This window comes from Pyrus communis, chromosome 7 (assembly GCF_041283825.1).
Source record: "Pyrus communis isolate YQ-2024b chromosome 7, ASM4128382v1, whole genome shotgun sequence".
Classification (NCBI taxonomy): domain Eukaryota; kingdom Viridiplantae; phylum Streptophyta; class Magnoliopsida; order Rosales; family Rosaceae; genus Pyrus; species Pyrus communis.
In genome coordinates, this window is record NC_142571.1 from 8,767,287 (window position 1) to 8,787,713 (window position 20,427).

At 37.8% G+C, this 20,427-nt stretch overlaps 2 protein-coding genes and 1 long non-coding RNA gene across 3 annotated transcripts; 1 reads left to right on the plus strand and 2 right to left on the minus strand.

Annotated features, from left to right (window-relative positions):
* Positions 1 to 2,489: 2,489 nt before the first annotated feature.
* LOC137735439 (uncharacterized) lies at positions 2,490 to 4,362 on the minus strand. Its single transcript, XM_068474863.2, has 4 exons — positions 4,223 to 4,362; positions 3,882 to 3,996; positions 3,224 to 3,284; positions 2,490 to 3,154 (listed from the first exon to the last, which is right to left on the minus strand). Exons 1-4 carry the CDS (start codon positions 4,257 to 4,259, stop codon positions 2,738 to 2,740), a joined length of 630 nt encoding a protein of 209 aa, XP_068330964.2. The 5' UTR covers positions 4,260 to 4,362; the 3' UTR covers positions 2,490 to 2,737.
* Positions 4,363 to 4,970: 608 nt separating this feature from the next.
* AHG11 (Pentatricopeptide repeat (PPR-like) superfamily protein) lies at positions 4,971 to 6,830 on the minus strand. Its single transcript, XM_088696231.1, has one exon. It carries the CDS (start codon positions 6,744 to 6,746, stop codon positions 4,971 to 4,973), a length of 1,776 nt encoding a protein of 591 aa, XP_088552357.1. The 5' UTR covers positions 6,747 to 6,830.
* Positions 6,831 to 18,028: 11,198 nt separating this feature from the next.
* On the plus strand, positions 18,029 to 20,303 carry LOC137736430 (uncharacterized). Its single transcript, XR_015964875.1, has 5 exons — positions 18,029 to 18,370; positions 18,521 to 18,616; positions 19,728 to 19,773; positions 19,852 to 19,919; positions 20,108 to 20,303. It is a non-coding gene; the product is annotated as an uncharacterized LOC137736430 (long non-coding RNA).
* Positions 20,304 to 20,427: the final 124 nt, after the last annotated feature.

Here is a 20,427-nt window from a genome sequence, read left to right on the forward strand (position 1 = left end):
TTTTGCAAGGATGATCTATGAATAGAGACTTACAAAATAGATGATTCGGATCATTAAAATTCGATGTAGAGTGAGTCTCACAACTAATTTCCATTTTTGAAAAAAATGGAGATACCTCCCCTTAAAAGCTTGATAATATGCATTCTATATGTACCTTAAATCCTTTGTGTAACATATTGATTCGAATGTACTCAATCTTTGCGGCTTCCACTGATGCAGGGGCAATCTTTATGAACTTGAACTTTGAAGTTCGAACAAATAATATTAAATTCATTCGAAACTTTGGTTTGTAATTTAAATTTTTGTTTTTCGGTTTGTAACTTAACTTATTTTATTTTGGTTGCATCATTTTTAATTTAAGTGGCTTGCTAGTATAATTACTAATGATACATTGATAAAATGATGAACATGATTTGCTACTAGTTTGTTAGTATAAAATTATAACTTGTGTAAAGAACTATGTTGATAAATAGAATTTGTATGTATTGGGCTAACCAAATTGGTATCGATTGGGCTCACCAAATTGGTATGAATACAATTGGCTCAAAATTAGTTACACATCCATTGGCTGACCAAATTTCAGCCCAAAATTAAGATGAAAAAAAAAAAAACCCTAACAAATTGGGGCTGAAGGCCCAATCTCAATCCTGAACCAAAAAATTGAAAAATTTTTGGTATTTTACCGAATTTTGGTTCGGTTTTCAGTATTCAACCAAAATTTTGATTTGGTTCAGTATTCAAGTTTCAGATCGGTATACAGAATAGAAACAACCGTATTTTTTACAGAGCACTTGAATATCATGATTGCGTCACACTTCAAGAGTTTATGAGCATTCCTAGGTTTTGATCCGTGACGAAGCCATAGATTGTGGAAAAAGGGCAAAATTGAAAAGATCTTCGCCACTGCTGGCATATATGGTTGTCCTGCAAAGAAAGGCTGTGGTTTGCAAATTTCTATAGGTCACTACTCATTTGAGTCGTGAATTAACTCTCATGCTACAAAAATTTCTAGTAGATTATTCATCCTCACAACTTCAACACAAATATGTTAGGGTAAAGTACAAAAAATTACCTCAACTATTGGTGTCACGACACTTTCATATTTCATCTTTTAAAATTGACAATGTCATACCTCATCTTGGGAATTTGTGCCAATGTTATACATTCCGTTAGCCTGCCGTTAATTTGTCAGTTAAATGCTGACGTGGTCAGAGACGGGACCCACTCACTAATCCAACTGGATTAAAAAATAATAAAATATATTTTTAATAATTAAATATTCAAAATTTTAAAAAATTAAAAAACTAAAAAAATAGCCTAAGGATCCGGCCTTCCCTTTCCTCCACCCGCACCAACCCTTTTTCTTCTTTTCTTCGACAGCCACCAAACCCTTCCCCGTCCCCCCAACCTTCGTCCACCACCCCCTTTCTTTCCTCTCTTTCTGGGGCGGAATCCCTTCCGTGAGTTTGTTGCTGTTGGCCTGAAACTGAATCAACGACGAGTAGTTTCTGATCTCCGGTGGAATTTCAGCAGAGAAGTTGTTAGATTGCAGCAGCAGCTTCATGAGATTTTGGAGATTGAAGAGCCTTCCAGGAATCGGCCTCGTCAAGCCGTTAAGCGACAAATCAATGACCTCGAGATTCACACAATTGAAAATTGATGGCGGAACGTTTCCTTCGAGTTTGTTCTGCCACAAGAAGAGAAGAGAAAGGTTCGACAAGTTTCCGAACTCCGCCGGTATCGAACCGGAGATCTGGTTATTGTCAAGCTCGCTGAGCTGGTTGTTGTAAAGAGCCAACCATTTCAACCTGGTGAGGTTGTCGATTTGGGTTGGGATTTCGCTTTCCAATCGATTCGTGTTGAGGTGTGAAGCTGCTCGAGCTTCAGCAACGAGGAAGGTTGGGGGTTGCGCATTGCAGGTTGCCCAAAGAGAGAGGATAGAGAGAGGGTGGTGGAGGAAGGTTGGGGGACGGGGAAGGGTTTGATGACTGTTGAAGAGAAGAAGAAAAAGGGTTGTGTGTGGAGGAAAGGGATGGCCGGATCCCTTAGGCCATTTTTTATTTTTTTTAGTTTTTTAATTTTTAATTTTTTGAATATTTAATTATTAAAAATATATTTTATTATTTTTTAATCCAGTTGGATTAGTGAGTGGGTCCCATCTCTGGCCACGCCAGTTATATTTTATTATTTTTAATCCAGTTGGATAAGTGAGTGGGTCCCATCTTTGCCCACGTCAGCATTTAATTGACAAATTAATGGCAGGCTAACGGAAAGTATAACATTGACACAAATTCGTAAGATGAGGTATGACATTGTCAATTTTAAAAGATGAGGTATGAAAGTGTCGTGACACCAATAATTGAGGTAGTTTTTTGTACTTTACCCAATATGTTAAAACCAAAAGCACTCAACTAGTTACAACATATTTGTTTAAGTGTATGTCTCACAAACAATTAGTTTTCTTCTATATTACATCTTTTCGAGGCACATTTTCGAAATCCAACCACTCATTTTAATTACTTCAATAGATACATACACTTGTCAAATTTGTTATAAACCAAGAAATAACAATTCAGCAGCAGGAAGATACTAGAGTAATTCTGATACTCTAAACATATTCATACTTCAGTAATTCAGAGACTGTAAATGGTAAAAGGAAATAAAATGGCATGAGTAGTTAAAACCATACATATACATTATCCAGAGGTAAAGAGAAACTGCAGAGGTGAAACGCCTCCTATGGGGAAGCTGGAGCTAGCTCCTCATGGTGAATTCCGATGACCGAAGATGCGGCAGCACCTCCTTGCGGTGCTCTAGCTTCGCCAATGGTTTCGGTCTTCGTCTGGATATCAGGTTCGGACTGTGTCGAAGATGCATTTTTTCCCGTGAAAATTCTTTTGTAAATCTTAACAGAAATGAGAGCCAACACTGTTGCTGATGGCACGAAAAAGACGTCAGGAATGGCCTTGATCATTTTGAGCTGGGGCACACCCTCCCCTGCCCTTTTAGCAGCCATGGCTACCGGCGGCGTTACAACTCCTGTTATCACGGTAGCATTATCGACCTTGCTTAGCCTTACATTCTCCTTCATAAATTGGTTGAAGATGTTCCTCCTGTCTTGCACTCTGGCATTTTTCCATCTTATGAACATAGCCTGCTAATAGTTAGTGTGTTAGAGAAGAGAAGCTTGGCAAGTGAAGACGCACGGTCAATTTTAACTAACCTCGACTTCCCCACGGGACGGCACATTGTAGTGTTTACCGGGCAGAGAAGAATTGAAAGTGCTGGGTAAGATTGTATCAACGGCAAAGTATTAGATGCTTTGTGTGATGGTACATTTTGATGCAGAAACACATACAAGAAACTTGTACTTGAAAAAAGAAGAGGCATATTTATAGCTTGATATTCTTCGTCCAAAATTTAGGAAATCTAATGAAATTTGGGTCATAATAAAATGCAAGAATATGACTTAGGTCAATTATAAAGAAAAAGACACTTATTAGAGATTAGTTCTATGTTTCTAACAATATGCTTTAGGCTGATTAAAACAAGAGTGTTCATTCTGCTGTGGCGATGTTTTCGTTTTTCTTAAGGCGTTGTTTGGCAGATAGGATTAGTATGATATGTTTGGTACTAAAAACGAATAGAGATCGGATAAGAGATAACTTAACCATAATCTCATGTAAAAACTAGAAACCATGATAATGACATAAATGGTTGCTGGTTTGGTTGTGAAAAAAAGGGCCAATTTTGGTTGCTAATGCAGAACAGGACTTCTGAAAACAAAAGTTACAGTGTTTAGGTGATTTGGGTTCAATCTTGTATATTATTATTTCAAAATCACGTATTTTACTTCTCGCTAACTTGTATGATAAGCTTACTTGAAAATATCGAGAATGGCGAACTGGAAATCCTCAAAATTTCGGATATCCTTGTCGACGAACTGCTGGTACACCTTTCCCATTAAAAAGTTTAGCATCTGGCTGGATTGCAGCCCTATAAAAAGCTCAAGACCATTAGAAGAGTTGCATAAAATTATTTAACATAGTATCTTCAACAAAAGAAAGAAAAAACTACTGCAAAAAGAATTTGAGAAATGAAAACATAGTTTGTGAGAGGAAAAACACGAAACTAAAAACTCCAGATAGTTTGTGAGAGGAAAAACACGAAACTAAAAACACCGGATGCAAACTATATAACATGAAAAAGAAAATTAACCAACCTCCTCCCAATCCCATGAAACTCATAGACTGTCCCATTCTTTAGAATCCCGGTACCAGCAGGTCCAAAACAATGTGTGTATGTATATATGTATTGAGAGAGAGAGAGAGAGAGAGAGAGAGAGAGAGGGGAGACAGAGCGGTTTGAGGGTTTAGTGAATGTCCCGTTTAGTAGGTGCAAGCAAGGTATCTGATCTTAGGTTTTCCAATTTCCACCCTCATTTGAAATCTGCTTCTTAGCTTGGAAGTTTGGACAATTGCTACCTTAGGACAGGCATCTGAAGTTGTTCCCTCTGCAGAGGTGTCTTGCAGTTGCCAAAATATTCCTTCTTTCTTGCTTAATAAGCGAGCTGTTTGGTGAACAAGTTTACAAAAAAAGTTATGGAAGTCGCTGCAAAAAGGGAGAAGTCTTTGCTCTCCATTGTATGCTTTACTGTAGAACTTGATAAACACTTAACCTCCCTGTATACATGATAGACTACTCTGTGCCATAGTATCTGTACAGTAAGAAAGGAATGATCTGAGTCTTTTAAGTCTGCAGAAACTTGTACTTGGCCCGTTCCGCAGTTTTCTGTGCCGAATGATTGATAACAATATTAAGCCTCCCTAAATAAACAACAGCCCAATACAAGTTATCAAACTAAGATGATGGAAGATGAGCACTGGCATGGCATGGGTTGGTAGTGGTATATGTTTGTGTTTTTCTCGATACTCATAAGAAATTCACCCCGTTTCTATAAAATGATAAATTCAATACGAACCTTCCCCCATCATATGCTTCCAACCCTGCAGCAATGTTAAATGCATAGCTTCTGAATGGGTATGCACCCTGTCCCCAGCCACAAACTCCTCGATTCTACCATTAACCTCTATGACACTACAACCAATCTCCTTATTTGCTTGATTCTTCCTCATCAACCTCTTAATTTCCTCCGCATCACCCCACCTTCTCTTTCTGGCATACAAATTTCTGAGCATTACGTAGTTTCCATCATTCCCTGGCTCCAGCTTGGCCACCTTCTTTAACACTTTGTTGGCTCTTGTGACATCCCCATAATGGCCGCATGCAAAAAGAAAAGAACTCAAAATTATTCCATTAGCATCATAAGGCATGACTTCAATCAATTTCTCAACTTCTTCCAAGCATCCTGCCCTTCCCAAGACATCTACCATGCAACCATAATGCTCAATCTGTGGGATGAGCCCGAAGCTCTCCATTGCTTTAAACCACCTTTTCCCTTCCTCTACCAGACCACAGTGGTTACAAGCGGACAAAACCCCGATAAAGGTAATATTATTTGGCATAAAGTTCTCTTTCTGCATCTCCAAAAATATCTCCAGTGCCTCCTCGCCATGACCATTGACTGCAAATCCATTTATCAGGGCATTCCAGGAAGCTGTTTCTTTTTCAGGCATCTCATCAAAAAGTCTCTTGGCTTTTTTAATTTCACCACATTTTGCGTACATATCAACAAGCGCAGTGCCAACATTAGTTATCCTATCAAGCTTCTTCCTCCGTGCAACCTTGTCAACCCAACGACCCAAAGCCAAGGTGCCCAAATCTGCAATAGCTGGAAGAATGCTCACAACAGTCACACCATCCAATTCTAGCGATGTAGTTGACTGCATTTCCTGAAATAACTTCAAGGCTTCATGGGGTTGGTTATTTTGACTATAACCTCCGATCATCGCATTCCAAGAAATAAGATTCTTCTTGGGCATGGCATCAAAAAGTGATCTAGCAGAATGTATGTCACCGTGATGGCAGTAACCAGAAATCATGCTGGTCCAAGACACCACATTCCTATCCGTCATCTCATCAAACAAAATGGAAGCCAAGCCCATATCTCCCAGTTTGACATAACCATCAATCATCGCGTTAAATGCAGCTGAGTCCTTGTCAGGCATTCGATCAAAAAGCCTCCTTGCATTACTCATGTCTCCAGACCTTGCATGCCCACAAATAAGAGCTGTCCACGACACTTGACTCTTGTGCGTCATTTTATCAAACACCTTCCCTGCCCAAATCATCCTCCCAAACTTTGCATACATATCAACCAACGACGTTGACACATACAAATCTAAGCTCAACCCAATCTTAACAACTTGACAATGAAATTCTTGTCCTTCCCAGATGGCCATATCTAAACCACACGCCTTCGCCAGAGCTGTGAACGTATAGCAATCCGGCTCGAACTCCGATTCCTGCCTAAGATTTCTATATAGTGTGAAAGATTCACCGAATTGCCGGTTTTCCATGTGAGCTCTGATCATAGAATTGCACAGAAATGTGTCATCTTTATTGGGTCTCTGATCGAAGACTCGGCGGGCGTGTCGAATGAGAGCAATTGGGTTTTGATGAGAGCAGGTTGTGATGAACTTGGTGAGGAGATTGACATTGGTATCGAGGGAATTTCGGAGCATAAAAGCATGGATTTGGAGAAGAGAAGAAGTTGTGTTTGCTTGCTGGAGAAGGTCTAGGCATTTTCTTTCCAATGAGCTCCATCTCCATACTTGCTCTCTCATCACTCCTCCTCACTCTCTTAATTAGATGCTTCGTTGCAATTTTGAATGGCAGTTTTTTCAGTTATTCCCTCACTCTATTAATATATATATATATATATATATATATATATATATATTTTTTTTTTTTAGGAAAATGGGAATAACATAACCCAGGCTAAGAAGCCAAACATACAAAGAGAGCCTACCGCGAGGCAAGCAAACAGCACAGCAAAAGAGAAACCGGACAGCAGAGGGAGTTACAAGGAAGACATCATAGCCACGCTATTCTGTCGCCCCCTCCGCTACCCCTAGTCCTTCACGGAGGACGGGGTAAACCATCATGTTGAAGCACAAAAACTAACGAAGATGGGGTCTATTGACCCAAGAAACATTGCACATCTGCATGGACCGCTGTAACGCCAACAAATCTGCCAAAATAGAGTTAATTTCTTGATCTATTCATCTCCCAATCGGAGGATTTAGGAATACAAGCAATGATGATCAGGTATGAAACCAGTACAAGAAGTCATAAAAACACTGCTATGAAACTACTGCCTATACCTAACTTTACAGCTTACAACTACTTTATTAATTACAATGGAAAACATGTCTGATTTCCTAATTCTTTAGTCAACAATGGCTGCTTCAGTTAACAAGTCTACAATGGCTGGCTGCTTCAGTTAACACTCCCCCTCAAGTTGGTGCATAAATATCTCGAATGCCCAACTTGCTGAGTGAAAGATGGAAAATCCTACTTGACACTGCCTTTGTTAAAATATCTGCTAGCTGGTCATCACTCTTCACATAAGGCAAGTTAATGGTACCATCAACCAACCTTTCCTTAATAAAGTGCCTATCCACTTCAACATGTTTAGTACGATCATGTTGAACTGGATTATGAGCAATGCTAATGGCGGCTTTGTTATCACAATAAAGATTTGATGGCTTTGTAGAATTGAAACCCAATTCTCTCAACAAAATCTTGAGCCATAACAATTCTTGCACGCCGTGTGCCATACCTCTAAATTCAGCTTCAGCACTGGATCTAGCCATTACATGTTGCTTCTTACTGCGCCAAGTAACTAGATTTCCTCCAACAAATGTAAAGTATCCAGAAGTCGATCTGCGATCAGTTACTGACCCAGCCCAATCTGCATCAGTGTATCCTTCAACTTCTTGATGTCCATGATTGGAAAACATCAAGCCTTTTCCAGGAGCAGACTTCAAATACCTGAGAATGCGTTGTACAGCATCCATGTGGGCTTCACTTGGCCTATGCATAAATTGACTCACCACACTTACAGCATAGGCTATGTCAGGTCGTGTATGAGACAAATAAATCAACCTCCCAACTAATCTTTGGTATCTTTCCTTGTTAGCCGAAACTTGATCAGGATAGTCTCCTAATCTATGGTTTTGCTCAATTGGTGTGTCTGCAGGTTTACAAGCTAACATCCCAGTCTCAGTTAATAAGTCTATAACATATTTCTTTTGAGAAAGAAAAATGCCATGCTTTGATCTTGCAACTTCAATACCCAAGAAATATTTCAAAGTACCCAAGTCCTTCATTTCAAATTCCTTGGCTAGATACATTTGAAGTTTTTGAATTCCCTCGACGTCATTACCTGTAACCACCATATCATCCACATAAACAATTAAGGCTGTAAGTTTACCTTTATCATGCTTAAGAAATAAGGTATGGTCAGCCTGAGTTTGCTTGAACCCATAATTTCTCATCGATTGAGCGAACATGCCAAACCATGCCCTTGGTGATTGCTTCAATCCATACAAGGACTTTCTCAACCTGCATACTTTGCCAATATCACAAGTGGTAGTGAATCCAGGAGGAAGATCCATGTATACCTCTTCATCCAAGTCTCCATGTAGAAATGCGTTTTTCACATCAAACTATCGTAGAGGCCACCCCAGATTTGCTGCCAATGACATAAGAACCCTAATAGTGTTGATCTTTGCTACCGGCGCAAATGTCTCTTGATAATCAATGCCATAGGTTTGAGTATAACCTTTGGCTACCAATCTGGCCTTGTACCTCTCCACTGAACCATAAGCTTTATGCTTTACTGTGAACACCCATCTACACCCAACAGGTTTCTTGCCTTCAGGAAGTTTAACCAGTTCCCAAGTGGAGTTTTTTCGAAGAGCTTCCATCTCTTCAATCATAGCTTTTTTCCATTTTGGATTTTTAAGAGCATCCTGTAACTTATTAGGAATTGAGACTGATGACAATTGGTTTGCAAAAGCTATATAAGAGTCTGACAAGCGATGAGATGAAACAAAATTAGATATGGGATATTGAATACCCTTTGTAGAAGAATAACCATAACGAACAGGGGGTATCCCTCGATTTTCTCGAATAGGATAACGAGAACCAGACTCATGATGTGGTTCATTTGGATCAACACTTAATGAAATCTCATGATTGGACTCATCAAATATAGTAGGCTGAAGAGAAGGAGAATGAGTGGTTACCTCAGGATAATTCGTATGAGTAGCAGCTGATTGGTCAGAGAGTTGGTCAATGAGGGGATCTATATGTGGGTGGTCTATCTCATCAGCCACTTTTTCTTTTTCTTTTCCTTTATCTCCCCTTTTTCTTGTCCTCTTATATACCTTCAATATTTCTCCACTCTTTGCCTCATCATTAGGCAAGTTTGGACCATCACCGGCATCAGACAAGTGTTCATTCGAAGAATGCATACCACCAATGTCAAGTGGCCACTGCTCTTCCTCCTTACTCCCCATCTCCCCCTGAAGAGAAGTGACCGAATCTCCCTCTGAAAAATAAGCCTCTTGTTCCTGAAAGGTAACATCCATAGAGACAAAAATTTTCCCATTGGGAGGATAGTAACATCGATACCCTTTCTGAGTAGCAGAATAGCCAATAAACATACATTTGATGGCTCGAGGATCCAACTTATCACGATTTTGCATGTGGACATGAACATAGCAGACACAACCAAACACTTTTGGAGGAATATGAAGGAGTGAAGGAAGAGAATGATACTGGGAAAGGGTTTGGATAGGTGTTTGAAATTGGAGAACACGTGATGGCATGCGATTGATAAGAAAAACAGCTGTGTGAATGGCATCACCCCAAAAACGTTTAGGAACATGCATAGCAAAACATAAAGATCGAGCCACATCTAAGAGGTGACGATTTTTACGTTCTGCTATACCGTTCTGTTGAGGAGTATGTGGACAAGATGTTTGATGAATGATACCTTCTTGTTGAAAAAATGTTCCAAGTCCATAATTCAAATACTCTTTCCCATTGTCAGATCGAACAACTTGAATTTTAGCATTAAATTGGGTTTGAATCATTTGATGAAATATTGGAAAAACAGACATAACCTCACTCTTACTTTTTAGTAAGTATACCCAAGAAACTCGAGTGCAGTCATCAATGAAAGAGACAAAGTATTTAGCACCAGTATGAGTAGGAATATGAAATGGTCCCCAAACATTAGAATGAATAAGAGAGAAAGGAACATCACTTTTATTGGAGCTTAAAGGAAATGAGACACGATGATTTTTAGAAAAGATGCAAGTTTCACAATGGAAATTAGAAACCTTGACTTTAGAAAATAAAGAAGGGAATAGATATTGCAGGTACTGAAAGGAAGGATGTCCCAATCTTTTGTGCCATAACCAAATTTTTTTAGAAGCTTCAAATTGTTTAGCTTCCACTTGACAACTGTAACTTGTCTTCTCACAATCTGGTGGTAAGTCCAAGTAGTATAGACCTCCCCTCTCTCTACCATGACCAATCAACGCTTTCGTTCGAATATCCTGAAACCAACAATGAGTAGGAGAAAAGATGGCAAGACAGTTTAGTTGATTTGTAAGTTTACCAATGGAAAGCAAATTGTGAGAAATATTAGGAACATGTAAAACAGATGAGAGAGATAGGCATGGTGTTAATGAGATGGAGCCTGCTCCAAGCACTGGAGTGGAAATACCATTAGCAACTTTAACGGTATTTAAAGGTGGAGTAGTGTGAGAAGCAAACCATGAAGAGTTATTGGTCATATGGTCAGAAGCCCCCGAATCAATGATCCAAGGTTTATTTGGAGCACCAAATGTGGTGTTCAAGGCAAAACCAAAGTTACCTGCGTCGACTAAGGAAGTGGAAGCAGTAGTAGGAGAAACTGAGTGAGCAGATTGATCTACTCGAGGCACGGAAGGCGTTGGTGTAGACAGGTGTGCTTGTGATCCAACAATGCTTTTCTTTTGATGTTCCTTCTTTTGAACCCACCAATCAGGATATCCATGCAACTTAAAACAAGTGTCTCTAGTATGCTTATCCTTGTCACAATAAGTACACTTCCTTGTATCAGTAACTTTAGATCCACCTGATCGAGAATTCGAGACTCCACGGGGAAATCGAGACGGAGCAGCTACCATGGCTGATCCTTCCACTTGTGGGCCAACCAACATAATGGTTTGCCTACTTGCTTCAGCATTCACAAGAGCATAAGCAACACGAACAGATGGCAAAGGTGTTTGAGTCAAAACTTGACTGCGAACATGATCTAAATGAGGATCAAGGCCAGCCAGAAAATCATACAATCTTTCTTCTGAAATTTCTGTCTCTCGAGCAGCAACATCATCAGCACATTTCAATTTTCCAGGACGTAAGAAATCTATTTCTTGCCATGTTTGCTGGAGTTTACCATAATATGCAGATAAAGGCTCACCATTCTGGCGAGTCACCAGTGCTTGACGGCGAAGTTCATATAATTTTGATGCATCTTTTTCAATTGAGTAAGTTTGGGTAACAGCATCCCAAACATCTTTTGCAGTAGAGAGTCGGAGAAAAATGGCCCGCAAATCTCTAGTCATGGAGTTGAGAAGCCAAGATTAAACCATGGCATTCTCTTCCTCCCATATAGCATACAACGCATCGGCTTCTGCTGGTGCCTTATTTTTTCCACTGACATAAGACCATTTGCCTCTGCCAATGATGTAGATGCGGACACTTTGGGACCACGAGGAATAGTTGGACCCATCCAACTTGTCTGGGGTGATATGCAGAGACATATCATTTTGTGTAACAGCAGCTGAAACAGTGGTCTTGGAGTCACCCATTACTACTGCAACGAATTCTCTTTATTGAAACAATAGAGAGTCAGTCTCACTGAGAGAGATGCAGGAACAAAATGCAAGGAGGAAGAGGCAATGGCACGGGTTTGTTGGGTGATTCCAACGGGTATGGTTTATAGGGTATGGGGTAGTATTTAAAATTTTTGTTTTCTTTTTTTTTTGGAAAGTTTTATGGGTTCGTGGAGATATTGCAAATGGACAGAAGATGGGTAGAGATGCAGCGGAATGTATATGGTTAACAAGCTCAATATGGGTAGTGATGTTGGCAGATATGGCCAAAGAGAGATTGGATTCGTATGAAAGTAGAAGACCTGCTATTCTGCAGGTCTTATGGGGTAGATGGCAGTAGTGCCAGTAGGTTAATTAGAATAGAAACTCCTTTTGGATCAGAATGGCTCTGATACCATGCCAAAATAGAGTTAATTTCTTGATCTATTCATCTCCCAATCGGAGGATTTATATAGGAATACAAGCAATGATGATCAGGTATGAAACCAGTACAAGAAGTCATAAAAACACTGCTATGAAACTACTGCCTATACCTTACTTTACAGCTTACAACTACTTTATTAATTACAATGGAAAACATGTATGATTTCCTAATTCTTTAGTCAACAATGGTTGCTTCAGTTAACAAGTCTACAATGGCTGGCTGCTTCAGTTAACAAAATCCGCCGCCATGTTGGCTGATCTTGGAATCCAAAACCAGCGACAGTCTTGAAAAGACTCCCCTAACCGTTTAGCATGCATTAAAGAAGGGTAAGCCTCCCAGCTGCCATTCTCAATTGAGTTTAACAGAGCATTAATAGAGTGATGAGAATCCGATTCGACAACAACCTGTGTAAGTCCCAATGCTAGACCAAATTAGCATACTTTGAGGATTGCAACAGCTTCAGCAGCGCCCACCGATGGAGCGCGAATAGCATGCCTTCGTGCAGCCACAAAAGAACCCTCAACATCCCGAATGAAAATCCTCACAAAACCAGAGCATGTCCGAGCTGACCAACTAGCATCGACATTGACTTATGAATAGGGCACGGTAAGAGGGAACCAACTGGACATTCGATCACTGAGTAGCAGAGTTCCAGGGGCCAGTGAAGGCCTACGGACAACTTTAGAGAAAGCTCCCATTGAAGTATTAATAGCACAAAGAACCGTTGAGGGATGAATAGAACTCTGATCATACACAAAAGAAAAGAGTATGATTATCTTTTTTAATATACGTGCATTTTAATAAGAAAACTAATGAAAATAGTTTGAAAATTTTGAGTTTTAATTAAAAAGAAAAAAAAAAGTGTTGTAAGTAAATAGTACTAGGAGTAACTTTTAGAGTAAAAATGTCTCTATTTTAATAGCTAACTATAAATTAAATTGACATAAGTTTGGAACCTTTCAAAAAAACAGATCGGAAATTTGAAATTTTCATAGTCTCCAATTTCAATCCCATTCTTTTAGAAGTATTTGAATTAAAATTTTTTATTGTTGGAATTGGAAATTCCAATCCACCTTCCAGCCCCCCAATAATCAAATTAAAACAAGAAAGACTTAACCAAGAATTGAGAACGAGAGGAATTTTAACGTCCAGAAACCGAATCACCTCAGCCATGCAGGTCCAAACACAAAAAAACTTCTCCTACCCCACCCCCTGATTTGTCAAGCTAACTTGGCCCACTATTGGGCCCAACCCACTCTCACACCATCCGGATTACTGGTGCTGTACCAAAGAATTGGAGGCATTATGCAAGAAGAAAAGTTGTCTGATGCTGGAACTCCATTACATATCGTTTATAAATCTATGTGTTATAATATGAGTGGACGACGAATTTATGATTTATGTTATACGCTTAATTAGTATTAATAGAAGAAACCAAAGGTGGGGAGCCAGAAGCTGTCACCCTGTCAACAAAACCCAAAGCCAAAGTTGACTAAGCTTTCTCTCAAGAAAGTTTTGGAGCTACTCTCTCTCCTTCTGTGAGAGACCTTCTCTCCTTCTGTAAGAGTTTCTTCTCCCTTTTGGTGAGGGTCTTCATCTTGTCCACCTTCTCAGGCGTCGACTCTGGCTTCGGCTAGACTCGGTTGCCACTTTTCTCTTTCTTCTTTTGTTTTCTCCTCTTTTCTCCTTCTCTATCGTGTCCTCTTTCTTCTGTTCTTCTTCTTCTCTTTTTGCTTCTCCTGATGCTTCTCCCTATTTTCCCCTCGGATCTGTCCTGTTCTTCATCTGCCATCAATATACCTCTCCTCATCTCTTCCTCAATCTGATCTTCAGCCATTTTTCCTTCTGAGTTCGTGTGTAGAGTTGAGGTGTTTTTCTTGGCTCGGGTGTACCACACCACCACGTTCTCCTTGTTGTCTATTGTTTTCGACATTGTTGCTCATGGGTTTCCACGAGCTTCTTACTGGTAGTTGGCTAATCCCTCTTTAGTGCCAACTATCTCCTGTTAATGGCTATGATCTGGTTGCTGTTCAGGGTTGGCGGTCGTGTCTGAGGCGGCGATACTCGGTGGTGGATGTCGTTTCTGGTGGCTGGCTTGAATCTCTGTTAGTGGAGGAGATTTTAGTAGAAGTTCTCGTTGGCTGTTGTGTGTTTTTTTGGGCTTCACTGTTGTGGGCCTCTTTATGTTTTGCTGTTGGTTTCGGCCCTTTTTTGGTTGTGTGTAGTTGTAAGTTGGGCCTTTGGTTTGCTTGTAATTTTGGACTTCTTGTTTAATAAAAGTTGAGGGAGTTTTGACTGTAGTTTTGCTACAGTCAAACTTTTTCCAAAAAAGAATGTGAGTTTTTTGTTTAGCTTTGGTACTAGTTTTTTCTTTTCCTGGAAGCATTAAATAAAGAGTGATGTTATTCCCACTCCAATGTCTTATCTTCCCACCCACATTTTAATGAATTTTTTAATTACAAATTTATCCATTTGCAAAAAGATTGATAAGGACATTAATTATCTTGTTTTGCTTAATTTAAAAAAAAAAAAAAAAGTTGGGTGTGGGAAACGATTTGTCTACCGTAAACCCTAACTCATATTTTCATCTCCTTTCATTCAAAGAAAGTAAAAAAAATATCAATGAACTTAGAAGATGACTTTTTCATTTAAGAGGTGGAAGATGACACTTCTACGGAAAAGGTAGAAGATTATGTTTCCATTAAAAAGGTAGAAGAATAATTTGTGTGTGGGTAATTTGAATTTGTCCATCGTAAATTTTGAATTTGTCGTTGTCGAATTCTTTTGAATTTGTAAACCTTAATAGTTTTCATTTACATATTATTTGTTTATATTTTTTAAGAGACAATTTTATAATTTCATATGTATGTATATATTAAAGGTTATTTTGAGAATAATAGTGGGTGAGGAAATAATATTTTAATTTTTTAATTTTTTAAGTGGATGAGATTATAACGTGGGTGAGAAAATAAGACAATGAAGTGGATCTAGTAACTCTCTAAATAAAACATGTACTCATTTAACTTTGTGCTTTCCATAAGGTTTAATATCCATGACGTTTAGTTTTGCACAAAACATTGCAGCTATAACTGGTTTAACGTTTGCGATTCGTCTTCGTTTCTTATGTCCAACATCATAATCTCTGAGATGAATGAGAGTACACAGAACTGCACAATTGTTTTGTTCTTGTAAGCGAAACTTGATGACAACGCGAATGTGTTCATAACGAGACATGTTTTGAATAAACGCAACTTTAATTTTAGCCGATTATCTCCTGAACTATTACAAATAACCAATTCTCCTCCTGACACTAGCATTTTGATCACATAGGCACCACATGACCATTGTATGGGGCAAAAAGAATGGAAAATCGGATGAATAAAAATTGGATGAAAAGTTTTAAAATTCAACACTTGGGGGGATTGGTTATTTATAAAATTTTGGAAGTGTAATCAGCTAAAGTTATAGTTCATGAGAGAAATTGACCAATTATAAAAATTCAGGAGGGTCATTTGGCAAAATTAAAGTTCAGGAGAAAAATTGGTAGTTCTTTACAAGTTCGGGAAGCAAACCGACAAATACCTCTATAACTTTATACTGAATATCTAATCTAACTATAAGGACTTAACACATTTGTTTTTGTTTTTGTTTTTCTTACTTATGTTTTCTATTTGGCTAGTGAAGTTACTGCTTTACTTTGTTGATAATTTTGATTAATTTTGGGTAATTTATAAGTCGATTAATTGGTAATTCTTTTTGTATTTTGATACATTGAAAATGGAAAATTTGAGGGAGAACAGGGGAAGAGAGGGTGATAATGTGAAGGAGAAGGGTGACCAAAGAAATTTGAAGATTTCTCATCTCTCATCTCCCACCAATTGGACTCTAAACTAGTGGAGGTCCATGTGGACTGTCGTACAAAAAAGTTGTTTGTTATGTAATTCAAAGTTGAGGTAGTAAGGTTATCTTCAACTGAAATGATTAAATATAGCTTTGTCCAAAATTATAGCTCTGTTGAGAATTATAACATTGCAAGAAATTATTTTTAAATAAACAGTGTCAGACCATACTCATAGATTATATCTAACCGAATAGGCTAAACATAACCCTCTCAACAATTTATTAGTTTTAAGTTTATACATTAAAGGCTTTTTAGCTAAAATGGTTCTTGAGATTTGCATAACTCCTCACTTTGGTTCTTGAGATTTGAAATCGATAGAATTGATCCCTGAACTTGTCCACCATTAATCATTTTGGTCATCGTGTGAAAAATCTTCATTAAATAAGGATAAAATGATAAAAATATCCTCAATTTTTATTAAGTTATTTTGGTCTATTGTTTATTAAATTGAGGGTAATTTTGTCATTTTAATCCTTATTTAGCATAACTATTTACGGAATGACCAAAATGATTGATGATTGACAATCTCAGAGACTACTTGTGTTGATTTCAAATCTTAGGGATCAAAGTGAAGATCTCATAAACTATTTTGGCTAAAAGGCCTCCATTAAATTTAGTTGTTAATTTAATTAAAATACCATTCGATGTTTTCAAATGTAGCAACTGAATTTGAATAAATTATTACAATTAAGGAGCTAGACTGCCAAAAAGATCTAAGAATGAGACTACATTTGGTCAGCCTGATGTTTCTTTGGCCAAATAATAGCTTGGTGGGCTTCATATAATAATAGTCCAACCATCAATTAGAAATGAGTTTTTGACAAATCAGACCATTTTTTTACTTTTGAACCTTTAGCCCTCTCAATTGAAGGTGACCGAAAATGTAATTTACCCCAACTTGTATTGTTTTAGATTCTTCCATCTATCTCCTTTTTGTTTTCCCTTTATTAGAATCTATTTCAAGATCCCAAAGGATCTCCCTTTTGTTTTCCCCTTTTTAGAATCTATTTCAATATCCCAAGGGACGGCTTAGCAAGACATATTATTACCACTCATTTTTTTCTCCCGCACACTTCTACACATTTTTTTTTATATGTTGATTCTCTTTTATTCATTCAATTCAATGACTATTTTTTTTAGTGATTCTTGTAAATGAGAAGTGCAGAAAGCATTTGATGCATGTGTTGTACAAACAACAAACACAATATTTTCATCATTTAATTGTAAATAACTTCATTAATTTACCCTCTTTTATATAATATAATTACAGCACTTACAAATTGATACATAACCAATCAAATCAGTATTTATTTTTTGAAAAAATAAAATCCTTCCCAATTTCAATTATAACAGCAATTATGGGTATATGTAAATCCCAGAACATAAATTGTTACACAATATTATCTAATTGGGGATCTTATCTGTATATGATGCCCATTAAGTAATTTTTAGGAAATTTTCATGCTTAAATTTTCAAATTATTTCTTTGAATAGAAAATATAAATTATAATAGAGCATGACATGTTCTGTCCTCATTGGGCTGGAAAAAAATCCCAAAAATCCCAAACCAAACCGAAAAAATCCCGATCCCAAACCAAAAAAATCCCAAACCAAAATTCCCGAAAATTTCGGTATGTCATCCCGAACCAAACCAAAATTTTCGGTATGGGATTCGGTATTACATCTCCATTTTTTCGGTATTCCCATACCGAATAGAAATAAATATTATATATATATATATTATTTTTTAATTATAAGAGAATTATTTCAACCGTTCATTGTTTTAGATTTAATCTGTGCCGTTCATTTGTTTTTAGGTTAGATCCCATTTCAATTTTCACTTCCGTAGCTTGAAGTTGAAACGCAGCCATGAGCCACCAGCTTTCCTTCACCAGAAATCAGTGAATCACCACCACCCAGCTTCACAAATCAACACCCAGCCACCGGCGCCACGCCAAAGCATCCTTCACGAATCGTCTCCGACACGATTCCTTCACGAATCGTCTCCGACACGAATCGCTGGACAGAACTCTCCAGCCTTCCTTCACGATTCCTTCACGAATCGTCTCCGACACGGCGACACTTGCGAGTTGCGATCTCTCTCTCTCTCGGGCAATTTTCCCTCACAGACAGAACTCTCAATCTAGCACTGAGTCTGAGTCTGAGTCTCACTCTCACCCAAATTAGGTAATTAATTTATGCCGTTAGCACTGAGTCTGAGTCTCACTCTCTCTCTAGAACTTTTACTGACCCTTCAAAGTTTTCCAGTGATTTCCCGATTTTTAAGATTTTTAAGACGCTTTTTTATGCCAGTTTTTGTTTTTCCATGTTTTATAGGAAATATAATTTATCAAAGAAAATGATAAGCATTACTGGAGGGGACACGATTGACTAGAGGTCCGCCAAAACAACTACGAAGTGAGACAAACAAAGGTAAAAAACAGCAGATATAACTACAACCTAGAAATCCCCACAAAGTGCAGAGACCAACCAGTCCAACCTGAAAACTAAAAAACTGAAAAATCCAGATTATACCAAGGGGAAAATCCGTAAAAGTTTTAGACATAAGGTGCTTTCTACTAAGATGTTAGATTTTGAAAGGAATAATTAGAGAGCCTAGGGTAGCAAATAAATTATGGTTTGACCGTTTGAGGGCTTTTGGCTTGTTGTTAGAGTAGAATAATTACGAAACAAGACTGTTCGTATAAATATTCTTGTATTTATTGTTTGTATGGGATGATGAATCCGTCCTTTGGAGATTACATTTCTTTGGATCAACTTATATCTACGAACTACTATATTTCTTGTGGTACATCACTTGTCCAGCCTGTGGTCTTGTTTCTGTTTCTACTGTGTATGGTATACCTTGTTTCAGTGACTAATAAGTGGTTCACTTGATTACCAATCACTAATAAACAAAAATTCTTGTGCTTTTTAATCTCCAAATACCAGCACGAGTGGAAGGTATATTTCATTGATATCATAATGGGGTCAAACATAAATAGTAAGACCGTTTCCACAACTTTTGTGGGTTATTTGTTGTTATTGTAACTTTTACCTTGTGTCAATTTGTGGATTGTCTGTTGTAAGTTTAAGTGCCTGATCTTCTGAGTGCATGTTCATGTCTGCATGCATGGTTTTCGAAAACCCTGCTGCTTCGGAAAATCTGGATTCTGCTGGTACATCTTTTGCATTTGCAGTGAATTGAGATACATCTGAAGCTGATTCTTCTGGGTAGATACTTCCTCTCGTTAATCCATAGATATTGAGGCGGGGTGTGCCTTATTGTATGCAGCTACCATGATTGTAACTTTTCAAAAATATACTGCTGCATTTATGCATCTTTATAGTTTATGAAGAAGTTTATGATCTATGGGACCTTGTCCCATCTCATTTGTTGTACAAATAGGTAGATAATCAGTTGTATGATGTCACTGTTATCTATGTGGATGGAAATGTAATGTGTTGTTTTTATTTGTTAAACTGAACCCGGTAATATCATGCACTGCTGACTGTGTTGAGGTGTATTTTTTCCAACTTGCAGGACAGATAGTGCCCTGAAGTTTGGTTGGTTTTTCATGTTCTATATGGTATGTACTGATACTGTATCTATTTGACTTATTATGCTTGACTTACCAATCTGATTTTAATCAGTTTTCGTGTGGCAGCTCCACATTGGATTTTGTATTGTTGCGGCGATAGCTCCTCCAATTGTCTTTAATGGGAAATCATTGACGTAAGTTCTTACATTCTTTTTTGTTTCTTGTTTCTTGCATTTAATATTATTTACTTGTGGTGATAGCTCCTCCAATTGTCTTAGTAAGTGTTTTGATGCTGTGTAACTGAACCAATATATTTTCCTCCTATTATTTTCGACAAATGTGTCCTTTTTTTTATTTTTTCCATTTTTCTTCTTATATACAGGGGAATTCTTTCGGCAATTGATGTTTTTAAGTAAATGAACGTAAAATTTATATATTTTCATCTAGAGAAAATTACATGACTGAGGAAATGTGGGGAAATTAATTAAGTATACTTTTAGATTAACTATGTCAATTTTCTATGTTGAATGCTCAGATTTTTGAACCATTTATTTTATTTATTGATTGGAATTTGGATATATGCTGAACTGTGGTTGTGATATATTAATGTGCATTGTTATTTTATTTGTTAGGACTTAGGATGGACGGGTCTAGTAGCCAATCTAGTACACCTATGGTCTCGGTATTAGGAAAACGAAAACA